General features: G+C 51.5%; 8 protein-coding genes across 8 annotated transcripts; 3 read left to right on the top strand and 5 right to left on the bottom strand.

The window, feature by feature from the left end:
• Positions 1 to 668: 668 nt before the first annotated feature.
• ASPACDRAFT_109114 (uncharacterized protein) lies at positions 669 to 2,703 on the bottom strand. The gene is made up of 3 exons (XM_020195351.1): positions 1,855 to 2,703; positions 1,198 to 1,721; positions 669 to 992 (listed from the first exon to the last, which is right to left on the bottom strand). Exons 1-3 carry the CDS (start codon positions 2,633 to 2,635, stop codon positions 792 to 794), a joined length of 1,506 nt encoding a protein of 501 aa, XP_020060826.1. The 5' UTR covers positions 2,636 to 2,703; the 3' UTR covers positions 669 to 791.
• A 695-nt stretch (positions 2,704 to 3,398) lies between these two features.
• On the bottom strand, positions 3,399 to 6,083 carry ASPACDRAFT_48985 (cell division control 45 family protein; the record flags this gene model as incomplete). The annotated part of the gene is made up of 2 exons (XM_020202193.1): positions 3,399 to 5,189; positions 5,259 to 6,083. 2 exons carry the CDS (start codon positions 6,081 to 6,083, stop codon positions 3,399 to 3,401), a joined length of 2,616 nt encoding a protein of 871 aa, XP_020060825.1.
• Positions 6,084 to 7,211: 1,128 nt separating this feature from the next.
• On the bottom strand, positions 7,212 to 8,576 carry ASPACDRAFT_74121 (GPI-anchor transamidase; the record flags this gene model as incomplete). Its single annotated transcript, XM_020204125.1, has 1 exon — positions 7,212 to 8,576. A coding segment is annotated over one exon (1,231 nt), but the record flags the coding sequence as incomplete, so codon positions are not given.
• Positions 8,577 to 9,054: 478 nt separating this feature from the next.
• On the top strand, positions 9,055 to 10,509 carry ASPACDRAFT_20358 (uncharacterized protein; the record flags this gene model as incomplete). Its single annotated transcript, XM_020198939.1, has 1 exon — positions 9,055 to 10,509. The coding sequence occupies one exon, from the start codon at positions 9,055 to 9,057 to the stop codon at positions 10,507 to 10,509; it is 1,455 nt and encodes a 484-aa protein (XP_020060823.1).
• A 272-nt stretch (positions 10,510 to 10,781) lies between these two features.
• On the bottom strand, positions 10,782 to 12,044 carry ASPACDRAFT_38040 (putative mitochondrial phosphate carrier protein (Mir1); the record flags this gene model as incomplete). The annotated part of the gene is made up of 5 exons (XM_020200384.1): positions 10,782 to 10,823; positions 10,883 to 10,930; positions 10,990 to 11,284; positions 11,358 to 11,777; positions 11,926 to 12,044. 5 exons carry the CDS (start codon positions 12,042 to 12,044, stop codon positions 10,782 to 10,784), a joined length of 924 nt encoding a protein of 307 aa, XP_020060822.1.
• Positions 12,045 to 14,899: 2,855 nt separating this feature from the next.
• Positions 14,900 to 16,251, top strand: ASPACDRAFT_74119 (uncharacterized protein). The gene is made up of 3 exons (XM_020204124.1): positions 14,900 to 15,403; positions 15,466 to 15,636; positions 15,687 to 16,251. Exons 1-3 carry the CDS (start codon positions 15,282 to 15,284, stop codon positions 16,075 to 16,077), a joined length of 684 nt encoding a protein of 227 aa, XP_020060821.1. The 5' UTR covers positions 14,900 to 15,281; the 3' UTR covers positions 16,078 to 16,251.
• A 359-nt stretch (positions 16,252 to 16,610) lies between these two features.
• Positions 16,611 to 18,403, top strand: ASPACDRAFT_109098 (uncharacterized protein). Its single transcript, XM_020195350.1, has 4 exons — positions 16,611 to 17,113; positions 17,188 to 17,617; positions 17,678 to 18,195; positions 18,264 to 18,403. Exons 1-4 carry the CDS (start codon positions 17,012 to 17,014, stop codon positions 18,309 to 18,311), a joined length of 1,098 nt encoding a protein of 365 aa, XP_020060820.1. The 5' UTR covers positions 16,611 to 17,011; the 3' UTR covers positions 18,312 to 18,403.
• A 446-nt stretch (positions 18,404 to 18,849) lies between these two features.
• Positions 18,850 to 20,698, bottom strand: ASPACDRAFT_55955 (heme-dependent oxidative N-demethylase family protein; the record flags this gene model as incomplete). Its single annotated transcript, XM_020203076.1, has 4 exons — positions 18,850 to 19,240; positions 19,314 to 19,436; positions 19,498 to 20,054; positions 20,672 to 20,698. 4 exons carry the CDS (start codon positions 20,696 to 20,698, stop codon positions 18,850 to 18,852), a joined length of 1,098 nt encoding a protein of 365 aa, XP_020060819.1.
• Positions 20,699 to 23,402: the final 2,704 nt, after the last annotated feature.

Genomic DNA, 23,402 nt, shown 5'->3' with positions numbered 1-23,402 from the left:
CAATGGTATCTCCAACGGGGTGGCTAGCACTGCAACCACGCCCGCGTGAGTCGTGGTATAGTGCATCCGAGAACACAATTCCACCGGGGCCGGCTCCCCACCAAACCCAAGCCGAGGGCCAGAAATTGATGAACGGTATTTGGGTTCGAAATAAGCCGTTCCCTTGCTCTGGACGAACAAGCATTGATGAGAACACAATCGCAGCCGTATCTGACCGATTACCCAGTTGATCTGGTATCCGGAGTGCTTGCATTGCGAACAAGTCGACGCCTACCGGCAAAACTTTTTCAAGGTTGGTTCTTCTACACTTCTCTGCCCTAATCGTCTTTCTTTGCGCTGCTTCCAGTCTTCACGTCGTACTCCTCATGTCCCTGCCAGCCAGCCAGTGGCATACTACAGATGGCATGCCTCGCATCGATGAGGTGCCGCCGGTTTGTAATTGGTCGTAAGAACCGGACAGCTATCTTCCCATGACTCAATGGCCGTAAGGGTACAGGATATCATTTGGAGGTCGCTATTCAGGAACCGACGGTTAACCGCTGTACATAATGCCTTGCATGCTTTGACTTAGGTGCTGGTGTATCTGCCAGTTAGGTCTAGTCGAATAAAGCTACACATTCCGTGGCCATGGGGCCACTCTAACACAATCTCAGTCTCAGATTTTAGCTGTCCTGCCACTGATTTGACGCTGTATCATTAATGTCTCTGAATGACTTCTATTAGATCTTCTAGTATGATTAGTGTGGTATATGCACACCCAATTTTGTCATAACCGAACAACATCACTCTGATCAACTCCACGCCTCAACCAACTCACACAATGTTCCCTCCCCACCGACATTACCCGGGAATACCACAAACGGAATCCCCGCATGTCGCGATGTTGGCTCATCGCAACGCCAAATTGGCACTCCCGGCGCCGCCTGGCCGACCACCATGGCGCGCCTGATCTCCAGTCCTTTCGTAGCCGCATCGGACGAAGTGATCCCACCCTATTGCCAGAAGCACCAGAAAAGTCAGCCATCCATTCATGGGCAATCAGTCAACAACCCTTTAGCACAAACCCCGCGAGTTCCCAGGATTCCAAGCCCATCTGAGCGAAACCACAAAGAAGAATATCGAGCCAGGAAACGAGCCGCAAAGAATAATAGAAAAAAAAAAAAAAAAACACACCTGAAACGAAATTGCTCTACATACCTTAGCAACGATATACCGCGGCCTTACCCCAGCGACCACCCCCCTCAACACCTCCACTAACGCCTCCGCCACTCTTCCTCCGATCTTTAGACTCTCCCCTCCTCCGTCACCGGTCACGAGATCCCGACTCGTCATCACCAAGGTATCCTTCCCTGCTTGCAAGGACGTCTGGATGTGGGTAACGAGATCTGCCATTGCGATGGGGATTCTGGGGGTCTTGTCATTGGTGGCGTTGGCGATGGAAGAAGGGGTAGGCTGGGTAAGGAGCGCAGGGACATCGAGGGTCAGGATGGCGAGGGCGTTGGTGCCCGTCGGCCCGTGGCGGTCCGTCAAAGACTTGAGTTGCGCGGTGGTCTTGGGCACGTACGAGCCGGCCAGAATGAGGCCCCCTGTACTTTTGGGGTGCGGGAGGTCGAGAGCGGTTGCTGTGAGGGGGGGGATGGTGGGGATGGAGAGGCGGGTGGAGACGAACGAGGCGGCCGTGCGGTGGAGGTAGGGTTTTGCGGACAGGGATTGGGATTTGGCTTGATCGTATAGGTTGTTTATTCAGTATGGATGACCAGATGGAGGCGGAAGGGAAAGGAATGTTGGGGGTTATCCGCCATGCACCTTGTTTCTGATCTAGGATGAGGAAAGAATAGAGGCCGGGGAACATACCCAGAAGTAACCCGGCGACAAAAACATGCATATCCGACTCCGCGGCGGCGTTCACGATTACCACATTGCCTTCGGGAATTTGTCGCATCTTCTCGCACACGAGTTCCGGTCCTCCGAGACGAATATCCTCGATGGTGATCGAGTGGATCTCCTGGGGGCTGAACCGTCCCGGTGCTTTCTCCATCACGTAGTCCCTGAGGTCGGAACTGTGGAATCCGAAGGTGGCATCGCGCGCGAACGGGGTGGTGCCCGCAGGAACGAGTGAGTCACCCTCGGCGACATAGTGCACGTCGTTGATGGTAAGGCGGCCGCCTTGGAAGAAGAAGGGGGCGAGGATGATGGCTGCGGCGGGGCCGAACACCGATTGCGCGACGTCGGCTTCGAGGGGAAAGTGACCGCGCAGCGTGCTGTCACCGCGGAGGACGATGTCCACTGTCTGATGGGTGCGTGCGGCGGCTTCGGCGATGTTCTCGCAGATGGTGCGGATCAGCTGCTCGGCTCCGCTGGCGGGAAAGGCGCGCGAGTTAGTTAGGATGAAGAACCCGCCGGACGGTTGGCGGAATTCCTTGACAAGGGTGTCAATATCCCATACGGTAAGGACAGCGATGTCATGGCAGGTTTGAGTGCCGGTGGGGTCGTCATCAAGCACGACGAGACGACTGAGTGAGGTGGTCGAGAGGAGCTTGGCGATCTGGGCTTCAGCGTCGATGGTGGACTCAGGGGGCAGTTGAGCCAGGATGCTTTGGCGTGACAGCACCGGGTAGTTGCGAAAACTAGCCATGGTGAGTATGAACTTTTCTATAGCTTGGTATTTGGAACATGATGGGGGGTTTTGTTGTGGTGAGGGCGCAATAAATAGACTGGAAAGATAAGGCGATGTGGGGAAATAAAGCGGGGAGGGTGTGAGGAAGATCGGACAGAAAGCCGAACTCCCCGTATCTCCAATCTCCAGTCACTCAGCTCGGTCGAGAGAAATAAGAGAAAAACTCATATCTTGCTGAATGCATGATGCTATATGCTATGCACAGGAATAGAAGACCCAGGACATCAACAACAGTCAGCAGCCAACCCACTCAAAACACCACAAGCGCCACGACAATGTGCGGAGATGCAAATCAGTCATCATGAGTGAAGCAAAGCAACCAGTGACAGAATGCAGCTATATCCAAAAGTGTCAATACCCACAACCAACCCGAAGAAGGTGTTACAGTCATTGAACACAGTGAGGAAAAAAAAAAAAAAAAAAAAGTCGAATGATCGCAAAGATGGTTATCAACCTGTCATTATGCATGTCCTCCTCCTTTTATGTCTTCCAGAACTTTGAAGCAGAAAAGAAAACAGAAAACAAAAAATTCACCAGCACTCCTCGAAGCTGCATCCCGTGCAAGATAGTGTATCAGAATGTCCACATACCGCCTCAACTATGACTAGGGAATAAGAGAATGGTGTGTCAGCAGGCACATCAAGATGATTATAGAGCATGAAACAGTAACAAAGGGTTGGGTCGCGGCATAAACCTAAGAACATTTTGCCAGTCGCGGCTATCAGCCAACAACGCTGCGGAAGCTGAGAGCTTCGAGAAAGCCTCCTAGATCCTCCTTCTGCACCTCGACCACGCAGTGCTCGAAACTATCGATGCGGACGCGGGCACTGGTTTCTTGGACCACTTCCTGGAAGGCAATCCCAAAACGATTCCGCAGGAGGTGCTTGTTGCCACGCAGGTCCTGCTCGTCCTCGGATTCCGATTCGGACTCCGAGGAGGATTCTTCGGTTTCCTCGTCCTCGTCCTCGTCCTCGTCATCATCCCTTGCTGCACGCTCCGCAGCGCGTTTGGCTCGACGCTGCTCTCGCTCTTTCCGGCTTTTCTCCTTAGCCTCCTTTTTCCGTCGTCTCTCCTCGCGGCGTTTGGTTAGAGCAGCAAAGTCGACAACACCTCCTCCACCTCCTGTGCCGACGACCACATAAAGACCTCGATCCTCATCAAGCCCGGCCAGAACTAATGGGGTGCCAACAGCCCGTCTGCGGCCGATTTTGACGGTATCCGCTCGTTCCCGTTCCTGCACGCGGATGGCCTCCGCGACCCAGAGAGCCAACTTCGTCAGCGCTCCAGGGTTGGTGAACAATTTGAGATCCGGGCCGTCCTTGACAACGGCTATGCGGAATGCGCGCAAGTGCCGGATCTGATGTTTGGACAACAACGATGTACCAGTGCGCAGGATGGCGCGGTGGAGATGTTGTGCAAGAGAAAGTGAGCCAAGGAGCAACGTCGGCGACTCCGATGTCAGTGACAGCGCATCATACGCACTCCAAAACCGGGGGAGAAGACTGGACAGGTCAGATTCAGTAGATACGTCGTCATTCGTCTCGAGGGCAGGTTTCGATAGCCGTTTCGCATCCCACGTGCCAGGAGCATCCTCCGGGCCAACCTCTAGAATAGCACCAATGATAACGCCGACGTCAGTGGCAGAAAGGCAAGCCTTCCAACCCCAGCAGCGGACGAAACCCCACCCTTCGCGAGATGCAGCATGACCGGAGGCTTCAGGAGGAACAAGCCCATCGAGTCCGTACATTGGTGCGTATTTGAGCAGACGCTGCCGTAATACTCGCTTAAGTTCCATATCCATGTGAGTATAGTTTTGGTGACTTTGATTAAGACTGATGCCCATTTTCGCGAGCAGTTTGTGTAATCGCTTCTTACCATGTTCCGTCCACACATGTAATCTTGATGCCAGGTAGGGGCTATGAAGCATACTGTCGTAGAGCGACCAGTGTCGAATGAGAAGGAACCGAGGCTCGGGAGAGAGTCGGATTGACTTGTCGGTTGGTGACCGAGCAGTGGTCGGAATGACACCGTTGATTTCGCCTCTGATGTCGCGCTCGTAGGGATCTGGAGGGTTTAAGCGGTGGACTTCATCTCTCATGATCTGCCGTATTCGTTCGCCTCGTTCTCCGCCCCAACCAGCCGAGCCACCATACTCCAGCGCATGAGAGACGCCCACGCCGGACATCGTTCGGCCACTAAGTTCCAAGCTCGACACACCTACAATGGCCAGCCACAGTAGATCATTATCTTCTCGACCTAGCTCGGACGCAAGTGAATATACAAGGGACGATATCGGCTCCGAGTACGACGTGCCGGAGTTATAGTAACTCTGCAAGAGGCCTTCATATTTCCTTCGCATGCGAAGCAATCGACGCCTTAAGGTCCGTTCAGAAGGCGGTTTGGGATGTATGGGGGATGGCGAGTCCGACGTCGGCGTAACGGAGCGAGAGGAGTTGGAGGAATCGTGCCCCATCCTTCGGGGACGACTTGGAGATGAGATGATATACGAGCCCTGCACGAGAGCAATCAGGTTAGCCTCGAACAACAACCGCCGCGAGTACCGCGGACAAACAAAACATACCGAATCACTCCTCCTGCGCTGACGAGGCGGACCGTCGTCCTCGTCGGATTCGTCCTCATCGTCCTGGCGCGACCACGACTTCCGCTTCTTGGAATCCGAGCTAGAAGGATGATCGGCTTGACCGTCGCTCTCCGAGCCATCGGCGTCAATGTCGTCAAAATCATCTACTTCCTCATCCACCTCCGGCATCGCCATCAATTCACAATACGCCTCTCTCTCCTTACCCAGCTCCTCCTCAATATCTCCGTCGTCGTAGACCACAATGCCCCCATTGCCCGATGCGTACCCGGGCGTGATGCACCCTCTGTCCACCCCGCGCAGTTTCCGTCTCTCATTGCCGGTACCAGTGTCTGCCATGCCACCAGCATCAGTGATAGCCTCGCCCCCGAACACATTGGACAGGTTCCAGGGCCGTCGTGCGTCGAACACCCAAACCTCCACCCCTCCCATATCCTGTGCCCCTCGTCCCCCGTCATCCTCGTTATTGTTTTCGTCTTCCTCGTCCGGGCCACTCAAGCACAAGATCTCCGTCAGGTCAACCAAGCCACCCACCCCGAGACAGATGACAACACCCCCGCTACCGCCATTCGTCGTCCGCATGGGCTTAACCAGCTCCTCGCCGGCGCGCGAGAGATCACCATAGCCGGCCACGGGTTGGATCTTGTGGGGGATATAGTCGCGCTTGAGTAGGGCGGTCAGGATTCGACAGGCACAGAGCGCATCGGGTTCAAGGGCGACGAGGATCAGCACCGGCGGGGACAATGGGTGATGTGAGCGGAGTAATTGTAGGTATAGATGGGAGATGAGTTGACGAGGGAGATACATGGCGGCGGGTGAAAACTAAGCAAGGCGCGAAAAGACACACCCCCGCCGCACTACTTCTCTCCTCGACTCGAACGTGAAGATAGGGTCCGTTGGGCCGGTCTTTTCTTTAGGTGGGTAAGTTCTTATCGAGAATCACCTCCACACACGCGCGCGCGTATGTATGCTCGGGTTAATGATAGTATTCGGGGGAAAGTTTTCAACAAACTGATAAAGTAGACAGTGAAGTGCGAGGAGCAGCAGCCGTAGCAGCAGCAGCGACAGAAAGCGCCCCCTTCCACAGGCCCCAACTCCGTGGGGGGGTTTATGGGAAGATGGTGGGATAACAATGGGAGGGAGAGAAGTAGGAGGAGCAATCTTTTGCAAGTAAAGGGAAGAACAAATTCTAGAAGGTCAAAGACTCCATTGTCTAAGAGGGGTAGGATGTTTATTGGGGACAATTGAGATCGAGTCAAGAGAGGGCAAAGTAGGGCAGTTGAGCGGCTAAAGTAAGTTAACAGAAGTAACGAAGTAATAATCGGTTTTCCCGTCGCGCATCTCCAGGGCCCGACGACGCGTCTGGCACGTGCGGAGGTCGAGTTGCTGCCAAGCCTTCTTTTTCTCTTTTAGGATTCATTGCTTTACTCCCGATTTCAATTGGTTTCCACTGAAGAATTTCCCCTTTCCCTCAGCTTTCCCTTGCTCTTTCTCTCTTTCCTGTTTTCCTTTTGCTCTTTTTGTTGGAGACCTTCGGCATACTTTCAGTTGCTGGTGTTGCGAGGGAAGGGCTGACAATGTTTCCAATTCTTCTCACACACTTCCGTCTCTCGTATTACGCGCTTGTACTGTACCTGTCTGTCACAGAGGGGTTCGTTCCTGCTTATAGTTAGATGTTGCACCACATGCGAATGAACATGAATTCCTCCGTAATCAGACCAAGGATCTAATTGCCTTGTATGAGTTCGTCCTAAGATCGATGAAATCATACTCGGTTGCAGAGCTCCTATTTTGTGGTTCCAGAGAGATTTGCGTTTGCGATCATTGCTTGACTGAATATGGTCAGAAAAGCAATTGCCGCCTGTTCCTCTGCGCCACTACGCCCAGTAATCACAATCATCTTGGTTAGCAAGTCCTTTGATAAGCAAGTAGTTTCGTGATCTTGCGAAGAAGGAAGAAAAAGAGAGAGAGAGAAAGATTCATAATGAACGAGCTTAGGTATAGTGAAAATGAACACGAATAGAATATACGAAAACTGACACGCTTTACACGCTATACGACAACTCATATCAAGCAGAGCTCGCGCCTAGGACAGAGCCGCCGAGCCAGACGGCAGCACATGCACTAAGCACAGTCAATCCAATGAACCGCTTCTCCCAGGTGGACTCCTCGGTCATCCTCGCGGGTCCAACCTTCATCTTGACAGTGTGATGCGGGGACAACTGATGGTGTATATCTGACTCCGGACGTGAAACGGCTGCCCCAGCCTGCAGAACTGAGTCATTATGCCCGGCAAACATGTCCCGGTCGTGTGTGCGCCATTTCTCAACTAGCCGGGCGATCTCAATGAGGTCCTCCTTGAGGGAGCCCGGTTCAGTGCCATTGACATTCTCAACTTCGACATTCTGGACATTTCCGAAGAAGTCGACCACCGTCCGCAGGCGACCTTCCTGCTCGCCGCCAGGAAAGAGGTCCCACCGCACACCAGGCTGGGAATGGATCTTGGACTCATCGTAAGAATCGAAGAGGTCGCCCAGGGTCTGTTTCGAGTTCGCACTCGTTACCTGCGTTTCAAGAAACTCCAGCACATAGTATGTCCACCGGTCAATCACCGCTACACCCACATCACTGTCCGCATGGTGGGAGTACGAGGACTGGTCGAGCGCACTCGATCCGGTAGCAATGATGTTGGGCGAGTAGAAATGCGTATACATGGTGTTGGCCTGGCAAGTATCGATCATGAACAGAAGCTCATGGTAACGCTTCTTTTCCCACATCTGACCAAAGGCATCCGCCAGATCCCATGCCCCAATCTCCTCAGAATCCTGGAACTTCAAGAACTGGTCGCCTCCATGGCCGGTCATGTATACCAGAACGTTGCTTCCTGCATCGGAACCAAGCCGCTTGCTGCGGGGCACATCCTCGTCGAGACGGTCGGTCAGGAGGCGAATGAAATTCTCCACGGTGACCTCGTAACCGCGATAGTCGACTTCGATGTTGTCGCCATAGAGATCGACTGCGCGGTCGGCGTTACTGTAAACGGTTCCAGGAAAAGCGTTGCGGGGGTTGCAGGCCATATCGTCAGGGAGCATTAGGATAATTTGCGAGTCAGGAATACCCAACCGCTTAACGGTGCGATAGAGGGAAAGGACATTGGCGAGGTGGCGGTAGTTGAACCAGAAGCGAGAGGTGGAGACGAGAACTGCCCAGTTCGACGTATGCTCAGAGGTTACGGAGACTGTAAATAGAAGAAAAACGAAGGGAAGGGCCCGAAGGAGCCCTGAATACAGGGTCAACATGGCAAGCGATCGGAGGAGTTTAGAGCATGATCAAAGTGGATGATTATCAATGGAGATGTGACAATGGCCAGGCACAAGCACAGATTCGGGGGCGGCGGCGGCGGCGGAGGAAGAGCGGCAATCCTCAGGCACCGAAGCGGATACGGTGGAGTCAGTGCGCTAACTACATTAGGAATAGAATCAGATTGACACTTAATCAGTTCAAGTGCCAAAAGACAATCGTTCACATGCGCATCAGTCATAGGCCCATCAGTACTAGGTAGGCCACGAGGCAGTGTGGCAGTGCACAGCTCTGTGGTGAGCAGACTGCTACTCTCTCACTATGTTGTATCCGTGTTTGAGATAAGATGATCAATGGTGTCAATTCTACTGTACATCCATGTGAACAATAACCTGACATGTACCCTCCGCCACTATCCGAGGAGCAAGGCCTCTGGCTGGCTTCCAGCGTTCAAGATTGGCAAATAAATCATGGCTTCATGCTCAAGCGCGTGCGCAGCCAATCTGCACACAGTGTCCTCTGCTGTCCCATCGGAGTCACGCTGTTCCCGACGCCATTCCCTCGAGCGCAATTCGATCAAGCACTAAAATTGCAGAGCATCTATAACGAGCTGTACTGTGCTATGACCGAAGACGAGCATTGGATACAGACAACGCTACAGGAAATACTTCACGTCAACCCGCTTGCTGCGGCTCTGTGGGAGATACACCAAGACGTTAAGCGCGTAGGTGGGTACACCCAAAATATTTCATGTGGAATATTCCGTTCGGACTACATGCTTCAAGGCGACGGAACCTCCAAGCTGGCTATTGACCCAGCCGACGGCTCTATCTCCATCCCGCAGCTGAAGCAAGTGGAGTTCAATACCTTCTCCTGCGCCGGGGCATCCCATGCACAAAAGACCGTGGATATGCACCGCCATTTCACCCGTACAGGGGCATACAATTCCCTCACAAACGGGAATTCACCTGTTGGTCTTGCTGCCTTGCCCGAAAACAACAATATTCAATCACTAGCTGCCTGCCTCGCTGGAGCGCACACCCTCTATGGGCAAGCAAAGAGCAAGGTAGCTGCAGAAACAGCAGTCCTCCTTCTTGTCCAGCCCCAGAACTTCAACATTGCTGACGAGCGGCCCGTCGAATATGCGCTGTGGAATCAAGCCAGTCCCGTCCCAGCCTACCGTGTCGAATGGGGCGACAATCTACTCGAACACACATCCCTGTCCAAAACGAAAGAGCTGCTCTTTCACCCACCGTGGCTGCAGTCACAAGTCCCAATCGAGATCTCCGTCGTCTACCTGCGCGCAGGCTACGAAGCCGACGAATACGACCATGTAGGCAAGATGGCGCGAGTCCGATTGGAGACATCCCGAGCCATCAAATGCCCATCATTATTGGCACAGATCCTCACTTTTAAGAAGGTTCAGCAAGCCCTCACAGAGCCCGGATCTGTGGAGAGGTTCCTGTCACCGAACAAGGCGGCCAAGATCAGAAAGACGTTTGTACCCATGTATCCGCTGGATGAGTCCCAAGCGGGTCTGCAGGCTCGAAACTGGGCAACTGATTCAGATGTCGCGAGGAACTACGTGTTGAAACCGTCACTTGAGGGTGGGGGTCACAATGTCTATGGGGCGAATATACCTGACTTTCTGGCTTCGGTTGCGCGTTCCGCGTGGTGTGCATACATCTTGATGGAGCGCATCCACTCGCCGGCGGTATATAATGTGCTCATGTCGCCGCAGGGGATTGGCTCGGGCCCGGTCGTATCGGAGCTCGGCGTGATTGGGACCTGTATCTGGAAGAAGACAACAGAGGGCTCTGAATTCCTAAGCAACACAGTTGCTGGGTGGTCATACAAAACCAAGCATACCGACGTGGATGACATGAGTGTGGTGAAGGGCTATGGGTGCTTTGACACTCCACTCCTATACTGATGTGTTCATGGGCGAATGTTAACCACACATATAGTAAGTTACGCAAGTCATCTCGATCCCTGATATCATGACAAACATACAGTAACGCTTCAAGTATACTAGTATACTATTCCCAACCGATACGATCAGCAGTACCTACGCCGGATTGGTACAAACCGCCGTTGGTGGCGTCGGCGGGATCCAACCTCCAAGAATCATGCTCTAATCTAATATATATGCATTGTATCAGAACTAAAGGTCTAACATAGTCAAGTAATGGTACAATTCGACGCTTATTTGCCAATCTCAACACCACCAGTGGCACCGAGGAGACGCTACAATACTCAATTAGCGATCTGCTTTGGAAGCAGCTGACGAACAGAGATCCACATACCTTGATGTCACCGTAGATGGCGAACTGACCAGCGGTGATGGTACCAACCTGGAGAGGAAATTAGCCTTCAAAGTCCAAATCTGTCGTCGTTTGAGGGCTGAGCATACCATGAAGAGACGAGCACCGATACCGGCGTAAGAGCCACGGAGACCAAGCTCCTTACCGATCTTAATGAGACGAGAAACGGTACCCTCACCAGGCTCACCGGGGGTCTTGTTGATCTTGGAGAGCATAGTGTCGGCGGGCTGGGAGACGATGGCAGCAGCGAAACCAGCAATGAGACCAGAGCCAAGGTTGATACCAGTCTTAGCACCCTCAGAGACAGAGTTCTTGTCAACGAAGCCGTAGACAGCCTCGACAGTCTTCTCGAAAACAACGAACTTGGCCATGGTGTAAGGAACCCTGCCGGAAGTTAGCAATGGCGCAAATCCTTATTTATGGGCGCGGGCGGCCGGGAAGTCGCGGAAAGACATACTGCTTGAAGAGCATAGGACCGAAACCAGAGTAGAAAGCACCGATACCCTCGTTCTTGAGGATCTTACCGAAACCGCTCATGAGACCGGAAGCGAAGGTAGGCTGGGAGACAAGACGAATACGGGTGGCCTCAAGGGGGCACAGGGCGATATCAGCGAAGAACTCAGCGGTGGCGGAAGAGGCAAGGTAGATAGCGGTGCGGTTGTTGGAGGCAGTCTCGTAACCGAGCTGGTTAATCCACTGCTGCTTGAAGAACTCGTAACCTCCGAACTTGAAAGCACCCTGGAGGAAGTAACCGGCAGCGGTAGGACCGAAACCAGTGAGGAGAGCGCCAGCACCCTCGTTGGCAATGACCTGCTTGAAACCACCAATCATACCACGGTTGTAGGTGACCGGGTCAAGCTGGATTCTGGTCTTGACGCTGCAAGGCACGAGAAAGAGAGAGGACGTCAGCAACGGGCATGGTCGGATGGCAGGATAGGCAAGTCGATCAAGCGCGCGCACAGGCGGGAATACCGAGCGCGTTCTTCAATTGCGACGTGGGCGAGACGAGACGGTGTCCGACTTACACATCGACAGGAGTGAGAGCTCCGTGAGTGACGGAACAGCAGACAGCACCAGCGAAGGCGAATCTGGAGTAAAGGGCGAGGCCAGTAGGCGCGTCGGCCTTAGGGGTAGTGGCGGACATTATGTATGGAAGGGTATATGGGATGTTATAGAAGAACAAAAGGAAAAGGAGGAGAGGAGTGTGGGGGAAGGGAAAGAAGAGCGAAGCGTTTGAAGCTTTGCAGAGATTGGAAAGGAAGAAAATGGACTCGGGAGGCGGCCGGCAACGGGGGAGGGGAGTGAAAGTCGACTAGGACTAGTTTGAAAGGGATGGCCGGAACCTCGCTGCTTTTGGCCCTAGTGGCTAGCGGAACCCGAAAACTTTTCGCTGCCAGTGCACCGCGCCTTGGAACCGCTTTAAATCCGATCTCCCGGTCAACACATGGCAATAATGATGGCAAAAATGATTGAAGGGAAAAAAAAACAACGTCGTCATAGCATAAGGCATTGAGTAATGCTAATGATAGCATTGGTAGGGTAATAGGGCTGACTGAATCACTCCCAATCTCCCAATCACTCGTCTACTATTGAGTCCTGGGATCTTGGGAAATACTCGACAAGTGGCAGGTGGCTTTTCTACCAACAAGTAATATTGTTAATACTGTTGTTACTGTAAAATCCTGATAAGCCCTCACCCAAGCCTGAGGCATTCCAGTTCCCGTTCTCCCGTTTGTTACCCGCTATACTTGTTCGATGAAGAGAGAGACACACACGATGACATCCTCCATGGTTACCTAGGTAGTGATGGCCTTTTCTCCCATTCTTCCCTATCAATCCTTAAATTGACACGCATATCGCTACGAGGACTAGCAATATTCAATTGACCTCGGATTCTCTTTGACCGTAAAAGAACCTGAATCCTTGGAACTCCGCCCAGCCCGACGAGATCCCGAATTGGCGCATAAATCCCCTTCGGTCAACGGGAAGCCGACCGAGATTTCCAGGCGGATCTCATCCTTCATGCTAAACTCTACACCCTGTCGCTCACAAGGTGTTCAAATGTCTCGATTGTGTCTCTGTCCCTGAGAGCTTCTTCACGGATGCGATGCGGAACTGATGTAATGCGGGCCTATCTTTCAATGATGCTGACGATGTAGCTATCTAAATCTGAAGCCTGATCCATACGTTCGAGAGACAAGCTGTCATTCACATGATTTCAGAGCTACTCATAGACTATTCTATGATTTTGATACATTTTACAGTTCTCGTACTTCCGCCGGGCGACGCCTACGACTGAACAATGGCCCCTGGAAGAGTCGATACATCATATACAAGGTTTGACGCCGTGCGACCTCCGCTCCGGTTTGTCGCATTACCTGCTACCCTGCATCAGCTTCAAGGTTGACACATACCCAAGGCTCCGTCAGCTTTCAAGTCAGAGCATCCGACGGAAGAACGCGAAATATGACAATAAAAAACCAGTGAGAATTCTGCCATATTGCGAAAGAAAAACTCGTGTATCCTTTTGGCGATCTCTACAACGCCATGAAGAATGTCTTGCTGTCAATTGTACTCTCAGGAAGAGGCGAATGTCCGGCACTGACAGAGGTGCGAATTTGTATATGCACCCGGAGAGCAATGCAACTGATTCGAGGAATCGAATTACATCAGCTAGTGTTCATGCTGCTCAGGTTCTAGGAGATATTGCCTCATTTGCTAAATCCACGGCCGACAACCCCAGGCTTCATCCAGCATAGCAATTTCTTGAAACTTTTCCGGCCTCACATGTGCCATGGGCAATCCAAGTTCGTCCGAGAAGGAACTATATGTTGTTTTATGGATATTATTCGAGGGGTATACCATTCATCACCATTGATGGGAGTGGTTCCCGGTCGAGACATTGAGTATTTGTGATGGTATGGGCGGGTTCAAAAGCGCAGGAGAAACGGTTTTCAGCATCAGCGTTGTATTTTCGTCGGACTTGACAAAAGTGGCAGAATTGAGCTAACCCAGGGCTGGCTTCCACTAACCACAAGTTTCAAGAACATTAGAATTACATAGTCTGATATGACTTCTCGACTTGCCATGATGATTTCGCCTCTGGTGTCCCAAGGCTTGACTATAAGTATTCGATGACGATATATGCTGCAGTACTTCTGTGAATTCTCCGGGGTTTCGTGACTCAAGAATTGCTATAGCGTCTAGAGACTGGACAATCGACAAGTCCGGCTTGCTTCAGCTTGTATGGGCTTGTTGTGATACTCCAAGTCAACGGAATTCAGCCGGATCTAACGTACAAGGCCGCCGGCAATACGAAGCCCGCCAAGACAACGAGAGAATCTCAATGTCGACTAGGGACCCTTAGTATCATTGCGAACTTCCTGGAGACTACTCATATCATGAAACGCCTGATCAACGCAGAACACGAAATCCATACAGCTGAGGAAGAAGAGAAGCGTCTCGGGGGCCTGAGAATATAAGTATGGACTACATATTTACTATAAGCCATCCAAAAAAAAAAAAAAAAAAACAGATTGGTCTCCTTTCAGACCTCAAGAATCAAGATAGGTTCTGCAAGCTAGTGGGGCCACATAAATCGACAGGCTGTTGTCGACTGTTGCTGATAAAGTGCTCGGGCCAGAGCAAAATCCTTCGGTCGATTTCCAAGCCCCCCCCCCCCCCCCCCCACCCACCACTTCAATTCCTGCCGTTCTCAAACTACTCATTCTGGGTGTCTTGTGAGGGATTTGACCCCAGACATGCATAAGATAACGATCTAGTAATACACAGGGAGAGGGGGGGGGGAGAAAGAAAACGGAGTAAGCCCTCGCACATATGGAAAATGGCAACTTGCATCACACGTGGGTTGCGAGCTATACAAGACTGATCGACATTGAATACTCCTGAGCAACCGCGAAATAGATGAAGCTATAGCAGCAGCACTAAACTAGTATGCAGCCATTGACTCCACGCCATTCGCCCGCTGAAATCTATCAGTCGCGGCCGTCAAGGTTTTGATCAAATGAATGCGAGAGATTATGATGCACGACCCCTGTGACCACGTTCTATAATTGCCATCTTATTTTTCTTACTGGCACCGGTTGCTTTCCCTACCCCTGCTGCCATGCGCCTCGAATCCGTCCATCAGCTGCACAGCCATCGTCTTCTACTACAATATCTGCATCGTACATCGCACTTTCCGCGCCGTATCGTCGTGGTTACTTCGTTGACCGCCGGTTTTTAGATCAAACATCGCCTCCCTTACGTATTGCTCCTCGCGCTCATTTTGATTCAAGTTACACCCAAGACCACACCGATGACAGCTTCTGTCGATGCTGCCTTGACCCTCACAGAAGCTGTAGGCTGGGGATCACCTGCGATGTCTACCCCTCAACTTCAAGAACTCTCTGTAGCATCGCAGGAGCGACATATACCGCTACAGCTCGTCAGTCCACTATGGAAATTCTCCGCGGCATTTTCGTCGCAAGTGCTTCTTGTGGGGTGTGTCCCTGTCCATCGCAAATAGCGCATAGAACAAGGTGCTGATAAGTCTGTTTGTGAAGGTTTCTAGTTCTCCCTCTAGCATTCGGGGATGACGAGGCCGAGTTCCCTGCGAATAAGACACCCACGACAATCGCAGCTTTCATCCTCATCGCCATTGCATACTCTTTGTCGCTCGCAGTCGTCTGCTTTAAGCCTCAGGACCGCAATTTCCTGCTTTATTCTCTGTTTCTGTACGTGCGCCTTGAGGATCTTCCATTCCATCCAGCTAATGCTTTTTCAGACCTTGCCTGTGTTCAAACCTCCTCGCTCTCTTGAACGTCCTGCTCAACGTCATTTGTCGAAATCTGCTCCCTATGGGCAGCTTGGAAATCGTCAGCCTTGGCCTTCCCAGCACCTTCGCCTTTCTTTCTGGCCTTGGGGCTTTATGTGCCCATGCGTGGGACATCCCCGGTTTATCTCGAGCGGGTGATCGCCATCGCCCGCGCTTGACTGATGAAGAGATGCAGCGCCAGCAATTACAGCGACTTTTAGAACCAGAGTCCTCTCAGAAGAAGCGAAGCTCCAAGGTGTACAACAAGACATTCCAAGTCAAGGCTCCCGAGCTGGTTAATCCTGGCAAGGGCTGGGATACCTTCATACCTCCTCCTCGGGAGGAAAATTTTTTTCGATGAGATGCCCCCGGATTCCTTGAGGATATTGGATATGTGTTTTATGTGGTAACGGTTGCTCAAAACAGTTGCAGAGAACAGCAACACTTCTGATCTCGTCGATGCATCCGAAAGCTCACTCTTGTTGTAGTCAATTATATCATAATTTGCAGTACCTTTTCCAGGTTTCCGATCCAGTCTAGTTGTCGCTTGTTAACAGCATCTGAAACATAGCGAATCTAGAGTATATAGCTGTGGCACTGGGCCACCGGCTTAAAGAGCTGTGTCTTTGAATCTTCTTCTCTACCATTTCACTCTTTTGGGTCTACTTTCAGCGCAGCCTAGGAAACCGTTTGTGATAGGTGCCTAATCTTGTAGAGTCTGAAAATAGATCAGCCATGAGTGCCGCTCAAGGTAGACAGGAAGTGCATTGAATTTCATATTTCAACAATCGACCTTTCACGCCTCTGGCAGACATACCCGCCGTACATCAGGTTTCAGCATCACGTTTGACAGAATGGAGCATGTGCAAGCACAGCATCTATAGTCATTATAGAGCCGCTGTGCAACAGCTGTCATCTGAAACGTTGACGGTCGCACTTTCCAAGTCATGCCGAGGCTGACACTGAATAATCTCGTCTTGACACCCCATTATACCAGATCAATGTGCATTAACCACGACCTAACGAACGACTCTATCCATGAAGATCATTTCATAACCCGATCCACAAAAATGGAACCTCGGCAATTGCCCGATTGGGACAGACCGCGCGGAACAGCAGGGCGGGACTTGGAAAGTGAAGACTCCAACTTTCCCCTCCAAAAGCTGTCTTGACTCCTGGACCCTGACCCTTTTTCCGACTTGGGCTTCAAATTAAAAGAGCGCCCTTCATAGGTCAGCGACTTGCAATCAATCAAGACTACTTCCTGTGCTTGTTAGGGACTGTATATGCCCACTATGGCTAAATCCGTGACTTTGTTCGAACCCCCGCCACTGGACCCTTCGAAGGCGCCGATAGAGAACGTCTTAGAGTTGACCCCTGTGGTTGACGTAGGCAGAGTATGACACTTGCTCCTTTCTCTCTTTCTTTCTTCATTTGAGGGGCTAATTCTGATTCCGCCTAATCCGACCAGGATGTATTCACAAACACGCGACCTCTTTGGCATCCTCCGGGCGCACGAGGCATTTACGGCGGTGCCGCCATCGCCCAATCTCTTGCCGCCGCGATGCGAACTGTCCCCGATGATTTTGCCGTCCACAGCATGCATTGCTATTTCGTTTTGGCCGGCGACTCTGAAATCCCCATCGTCTACCACGTCGAGCGGGTCCGCGACGGTCGAAGTTTCATCACCCGCACGGTGCAAGCTAGGCAGCACGGTCGGCCTATTTTCACCACCACACTGAGTTTCAGCAAAGCCAACAGTGGCGGTAGGAAAAGGCTTGAGCATGCCTCATCTATGCCATCCGTCGCGCTACCAGAGGAGTCGGAACCTGGTGCCAAACGGGCATTCCAACAATCGGGCGGCGGACCATTCGAATCACACAGAGCGGGGATTGTAAATCGTCAGTATTCGAACGCAGAGTGATGGGTCTCCCTTGACGTCGTGGACTAATAATTGGTAGGTCACTTGGCCCCGGAAGACAAAAAGGTCAGACGGTTTTTCCGGTCACGAGGGAAGATATCCGATGCAGGAGGACACCGTGCCCACCTATCCGCCCTTGCATACATTACCGACAGCTATTTCATTGGCACTGTGTCGAGAGTTCACGATATCCCACGCTTTTCCTCGCCGGCTGAGCTCGAGAAGCTTCTCAAAGCTCTCAAGAACCCGTCAGATCTAGATGATGAAGACATTGCACGTGCGCTGAAGGAGCTGAAAGAGGAAGAGACCGTGGAGCTTCGCCGTCGCTTAGAGGGCGCTTTGAGCAAGGCTACGAGTCAGGACCCCAAAGAACACAAGGAAGTGGGCATGATGGTAAGCCTTGACCACTCAATCTACTTCCACAATCCCTGGGCATTCCGGGCAGACGAATGGATGTTCTCCGAGATGGAAAGTCCGTGGGCTGGCGAGGGAAGAGGCTTGGTTCTTCAGAAGTTCTGGTCCAAAGATGGAATCCTTATCGCCACATGCACGCAAGAGGTATGGCTGTCCTACGTATTCGAAGTCCCCACTTGGTTTGAGTCAGTGCTAATGCTGGAGAGAACCAGGGTGTCGTACGGCTCAAGCAGGATGATTCGCCACGATCTAAGATCTGATGAATGTGACACCTACATAATATACCCGTCCTGCATTTAGTAGAACTGTCATTTGAACATACAATATTCTCTATATAATTATTGCATACTCGATAAATGTTCCAATTCATTGGTCCATCTATCGGCTTCTCTATACTGGCTTCGTTTCATCCCATGAAATACGTCATCCTCATTCGTCATTAATCATACAAACCACCCAATTTCGACCATGCCAATGAGTAGAACCGCCAGGAACAGAACAAATAACCACCAGTCAACCAACCAGACGGACAGATAGACAGACAGATAGACAGACAACCAGCCCAACAACGGATATCAAGACAAAACAAAACAAAACAGGCTCAAAAGTACAGATGCAATGCTAAGGACAGTGACTTTTGCAAATAATCATCAGACAGCCGCCCTCTCCGTCGATTTTGCTGGTCCAGATGCAACAAAGGGATACGAAGCGTGAAGCGTGAAGCGTGAAAGGCAAAATACCACCAAGCTGTTTCCGTGCCTGCCTTCATTCCGTTCCTTTTTTTCTTCCTTCCTCTCATTAGACCTCCTGCTTTTCCATCATCCGAGTTTTCTTTTCACAAAACTCGAGTGCTCTTGGTCCCCAAATTTCCCGACCCTTGTATTCTCCCACATACTCGGGCCAACTCTTGATCTCCTTTGCGAGATTTTGCAGCTCTTGCATTGGCAGTTCCTCCAATGTTGTCAAGAAAGTCTTGACACCGAACACAATCGCTCCCGTACGAGGTAATCGACGGAATGTCTGACGCTCACGTCGAATCACAATATCCTGCGGGGATGGATCTGGATTGTCTTCGGACAACGAAGTCGGGCGGTAGAGGATATCGAACAGTTCTTCGTCAGGTCTTTTTACTTCGACGAAGTAATTGGATCTTTCCATCGGGGACTCTGGGGTCAGACGAGCAAGAAATCTAATTTGAAGAAATTAGTTACCGCATTTCTCTCCTCACTCATCGCGGCTGAGCTATGAAGGAAGCCACTCACTTGCTGACAGAGTTAGCGACTTGCTGGTGCCACAAAGGCACAGGATTGTGAAGTTTAGAGATCGTCCATCCGATGCGTTCCTGCACCGTCCATCCCACCGGGAATAGACTTGCGCTGGCCGCTCTGCCGAATCATCAGTTACTGTCCGAGCATACGATAATGGGTCGCGATGGTGTATACTAACAGATAGTATTCGTCGTCTTCGTTCTTCATCAGGATGCTCAGATCCTCCATCGTCAACCTCACGGCAACCTCGAGCGGATCGATTTCCTTATTCTCTCCACCAAAGACAAACGTCTCACCCGTCATCTTGTTATGGATAGTCCACTCGTTACCGGACTTCTTTCGTTCGAACACGCTCGAGAACCGTTGACAAAGGAAGTCGACCACCTCCTCCAATGCTTCCATGCACGCGTCGTATGACTCTGGGAGGCATTGCAGCACTTTACTCTTTTCCTTCTCCAGTAATTGACCCCGAACAACATGCTCATCCATGTAGTTGTTGTCGACAGTGAGCCAGTTTACCACGTCTAACCTGCGGACGTCCATCATCACTCGGTACCTCTCTCGACCTTTGATGGGTTGAGCCGGGTATGGCTTGAGGTCACTGCAGTTCACCTCATTGCTTGGTGTGAAGACCCGTCTTGACAAGAGGGTCGTTCGGATCTTCGAAATGATAAGGAAAAGAAACGCAAACGCGACTCCAACGCATATAGAGGTATTCATTGCCCGCCGAGAGTACTTTGTACGGAAAAGTATAAGATAAGCTCTGACACAAAAATGGAGATGGTTGAGGATAGAGGCCGGTTTGCGAAGAATCTTTGACCACTCTTATATATCAAAGCCTTCGCAATGCAAACCAGACCAGGGCCGCACTAAAGATGGCGAAACCTTTCCCCCGGTGAGGGTAATGGCCCCAATTATATTCAAGACGGCAGGTTATAGTGTCCGGGATCATCATTAGGTCAGACGATATCAACAAGGGGATTTCTACATTCCGGATTCAGTACATTGGGTCGGTTTCTGATACGTTCTGTCTTTCCCCGCAAAAGCCGCAATTCGCCGCCCCGAAAAAAAGAAAAAGACCTGACAGCATCCACATGATCCAACCAAAATATCCAGCAATTTGTCAAAATCAAAGTCGACTGGGGCCTTCTGGTGAACGCGGGGAGGAGGACCCATCGAGAGGCGAACTCTAAGTGGCTTAGTAGACCCAACGATGCGCAGGTCCGTCTCCGCTCTAGATCCGCAGCCGGAGCATGTACTAAGCCTCCAGTATACTTGCGACGGTACCATTACCTATCTACTCACTCGAGCTGAGCGAGTGTGGCACGAACTTAATGCGCTTACTCACATACCATGGGGGTGGTGAAAAGAATAGTCATGGCTGTGACGGTACCTCTGCGCCTTCCCAGGAAAATCGTCAGGCGGAGCCCACGCGTATTTTTGTCTGTGCGCCTCGATTGTAAAGACCTCGTGAGCTGAACCCGATCCGAGTTCAGAACACATTGATTCCCCTGTCTAACAGGTTCCTGCGGTTTCGCCCCAGCGGTATTCGTCTTTTATTCCCCGGAGCGGACGCAGGAGAGAAGAAATCGGTTTCGCGACGGCAGAAGGGACATGGGAAAGAAATGGCGCACTCTAGCATGAAAGCCGGGCAGGCATGTCTCCAGACCGGATTGATGAGAGATTATCCTACATTTTCCATCCCCTGTGCGATAGAGTGAGCGATGGGCCGAGAAAAAGCGCGTGGGATCCTGCGTGAGCCGGCATCAGCTCGGCATCGGCTGGTCATCAGTTCCAACGTAAGAGGACGACGGTCATCAATTAGGCGGCTATGAAATTCTACGGGGTCTGCCTGCCATGCTGGAGACCGATTGAAGGCACCTAGGAGGTCTCCATCAGCCTTCATTGACGTGCCGGGCCTGCTGGCCATTTCGGACGCTGCGACTGGTCAGATGGGTTCGGAGCGGCAGTGACACTATCTCGAGACTAAGTCGTTCAGAGAAAGTATGTAATCGACTCTGACGTACTATGAGGTGTCCTTGCAGTCCCTCTAGCCGTCACAGCCAGTCCTTTGTTGCATTCCCCACGGGATGCAGACCCTACACCATGAACCGACTAGCGAGATTGGATGCGATGTGCATATACATACATTGCATACATTGCAGAAGAGTAATATGCTAGTCATTGAGCGATAAAAGTGGCCGCAGCAACACCACCAGGAGCAGCAGCAGCAGCAACCACAACATGTTGCCCACCTGAACAATGAAAGCAAGAAGGCTACCAGATTTCAGCGGGCGATCCACCTCTCCAGCATGAGCCCAGATTTCGAGACCGTCTAAGACAAGCTCTCCACTCTCTTCCCATCTGGGGTCTTGCGCTGCAACCGCTTCAGGTCGCGCAAAGCGCGCTTGCCGCAGGTCAGCAAGGAATTAATTATTCGCAGCGAACCGGTACGTTTGCTCCTCTCAGGGTGCTGCCGATGGTGGTGTCTCAAGGAGGAATGCGCTTTTTTCCCCTTTTCATTGTTTTGCCTATTCCCTGATTCTGCGTCACCTAATTTCCTCGCTGCCTTTCCTTTCTTGCCCATTTTCGGTCTTTTAAATTTGCTTTTCTTTTTTTTTTTAATTTTTCTTGGGCTCTGAATCCATTTTACCTCGATTTTCCTTTTCTTGTTTTCTTTTTTAGTTGCCTCTCAAACCCTTTCGGCAAACCTTAGATCCTCTCATCATCGACTCCCGGCTAGTGATCAGTTTCGTGTCTCTCACTTCCCAGGCTTACAGCACTTGCCTCTGGTTTTCACCCGCCACCGACGATGTCAAATCCTCCGAGATAAACCAACGGCTGGTAGGACGCCTATGGTATCGCACCTGTTGCCTTTCGTGTCAGACTGTCCATGACAGACTTTAAACCAAGGAGCTTTTAGTGCTTCTAGTGGAGTTCTACCTCTCCCAATTGGGCCATCACCATGGATCGGCCCTTTTCCAGCATCACCGCGATCGCCTTTGAAGGCCTGGCCAGGCATCCCAACGTCTAGGTGGATAGGACATTATCTTCCGAGCTGATAAGCCGGCACGCGGTGCGAGAAAAAGAAATTACACTTCATCTATGATAGTCAAAGGGTGGGCCAGGATTGCGAGCCCAGCGGGCCAAACGGCACTACTCCATAGTGTTGACCTCGCCCTCTTCAATCCAGTCTTGCGTCAGACCAAGTAGTCTCCTCTTCTTACTCCACACTTACAGACCGAGCGAGAGATAGAGCATTCGAGGCCCCAAAGGAAGCCGCGATCCAATATCTGTGGGACTCGACTGGGCCACAAATGGTCCTAAGAGAATGGGATCCTAGTGCACGGACGGCTGGCTAAGTCGGTACAAGGCAATGATTCTCCACAATTCTCCGCATGGTGATGATAATAGATAGTGCCGAAATGGGTAACCACTACTCCCTCGCGCGGGACAAAGGATGGGCGCGCAGAGAAGTTCGTTCGTACTTGTGTCAGGACTGGTTGTTGACCCAGCGTCTAAAACCAGCAGAGGTACAATGGCAAATCCTAGCCATGGGCTGGAGTTAATGTCGCCGCACATCATAGTAGAAAGAGCAAGGATGCACATCCATGGCTGAATCTCGCCCCTGTGCTCTTATCCTAAAATTGATAGCTGCAGACATCCTCCGATGCGAGGTAGATTAACGCTACAGAAGCGGAGAAGGTCAGAGATTTGGAGGCTTGGAGCCCCATGGAGGTCGTAACCGGCGATGGATGAACTTGGCTGTGGCTCTCACTTCCTTCTCTTCGATGTCCAGTTTCTGTCTTCCTGGTTCTGAAGTCTGGCAGCATGTGACATGACCACAGTATGGAGGGCTTTGCAGGTGATAGGTCATCATGTGATCCTGCGCACTCCCGACTCCTTTCTCACGATGTGCTCTCGGCCTTTCTCCTTCTAACTACTAACGTCCCCCTAGCTGGGATTACTACATCTATACCTACTATCGCACGCGTGGTACGGCCGAGATAATCCCATCTTCATTGGTTCGAATGCTCATGTCAGCCGAATACAACCTGGGCCCACCGACGACGGGGCCAGTTC

This window comes from Aspergillus aculeatus, assembly GCF_001890905.1.
Source record: "Aspergillus aculeatus ATCC 16872 unplaced genomic scaffold ASPACscaffold_1, whole genome shotgun sequence".
Taxonomy (NCBI): domain Eukaryota; kingdom Fungi; phylum Ascomycota; class Eurotiomycetes; order Eurotiales; family Aspergillaceae; genus Aspergillus; species Aspergillus aculeatus.
Note: the sequence above shows the minus strand (reverse complement) of the source record. Positions and strands in the feature narration are given on the sequence as shown.

Bases quoted from the DNA above. Each gene is read 5' to 3' on its own strand.
- ASPACDRAFT_74119 (XM_020204124.1), top strand. From the start codon at position 15,282: ATGTCTACCCCTCAACTTCAAGAACTCTCTGTAGCATCGCAGGAGCGA. The intron at 15,404-15,465 runs GTGTGTCCCTGT...CTGTTTGTGAAG, and splicing joins TCGCAAGTGCTTCTTGTGGG to GTTTCTAGTTCTCCCTCTAG. The intron at 15,637-15,686 runs GTACGTGCGCCT...ATGCTTTTTCAG, and splicing joins CTGCTTTATTCTCTGTTTCT to ACCTTGCCTGTGTTCAAACC.
- ASPACDRAFT_109098 (XM_020195350.1), top strand. From the start codon at position 17,012: ATGGCTAAATCCGTGACTTTGTTCGAACCCCCGCCACTGGACCCTTCG. The intron at 17,618-17,677 runs GTCAGTATTCGA...AATAATTGGTAG, and splicing joins CAGAGCGGGGATTGTAAATC to GTCACTTGGCCCCGGAAGAC. The intron at 18,196-18,263 runs GTATGGCTGTCC...GGAGAGAACCAG, and splicing joins TCGCCACATGCACGCAAGAG to GGTGTCGTACGGCTCAAGCA.
- ASPACDRAFT_109114 (XM_020195351.1), bottom strand. From the start codon at position 2,635: ATGGCTAGTTTTCGCAACTACCCGGTGCTGTCACGCCAAAGCATCCTG. The intron at 1,722-1,854 runs GTATGTTCCCCG...TATACGATCAAG, and splicing joins TGTCGCCGGGTTACTTCTGG to CCAAATCCCAATCCCTGTCC. The intron at 993-1,197 runs GTATGTAGAGCA...TTCTGGCAATAG, and splicing joins CGCGGTATATCGTTGCTAAG to GGTGGGATCACTTCGTCCGA.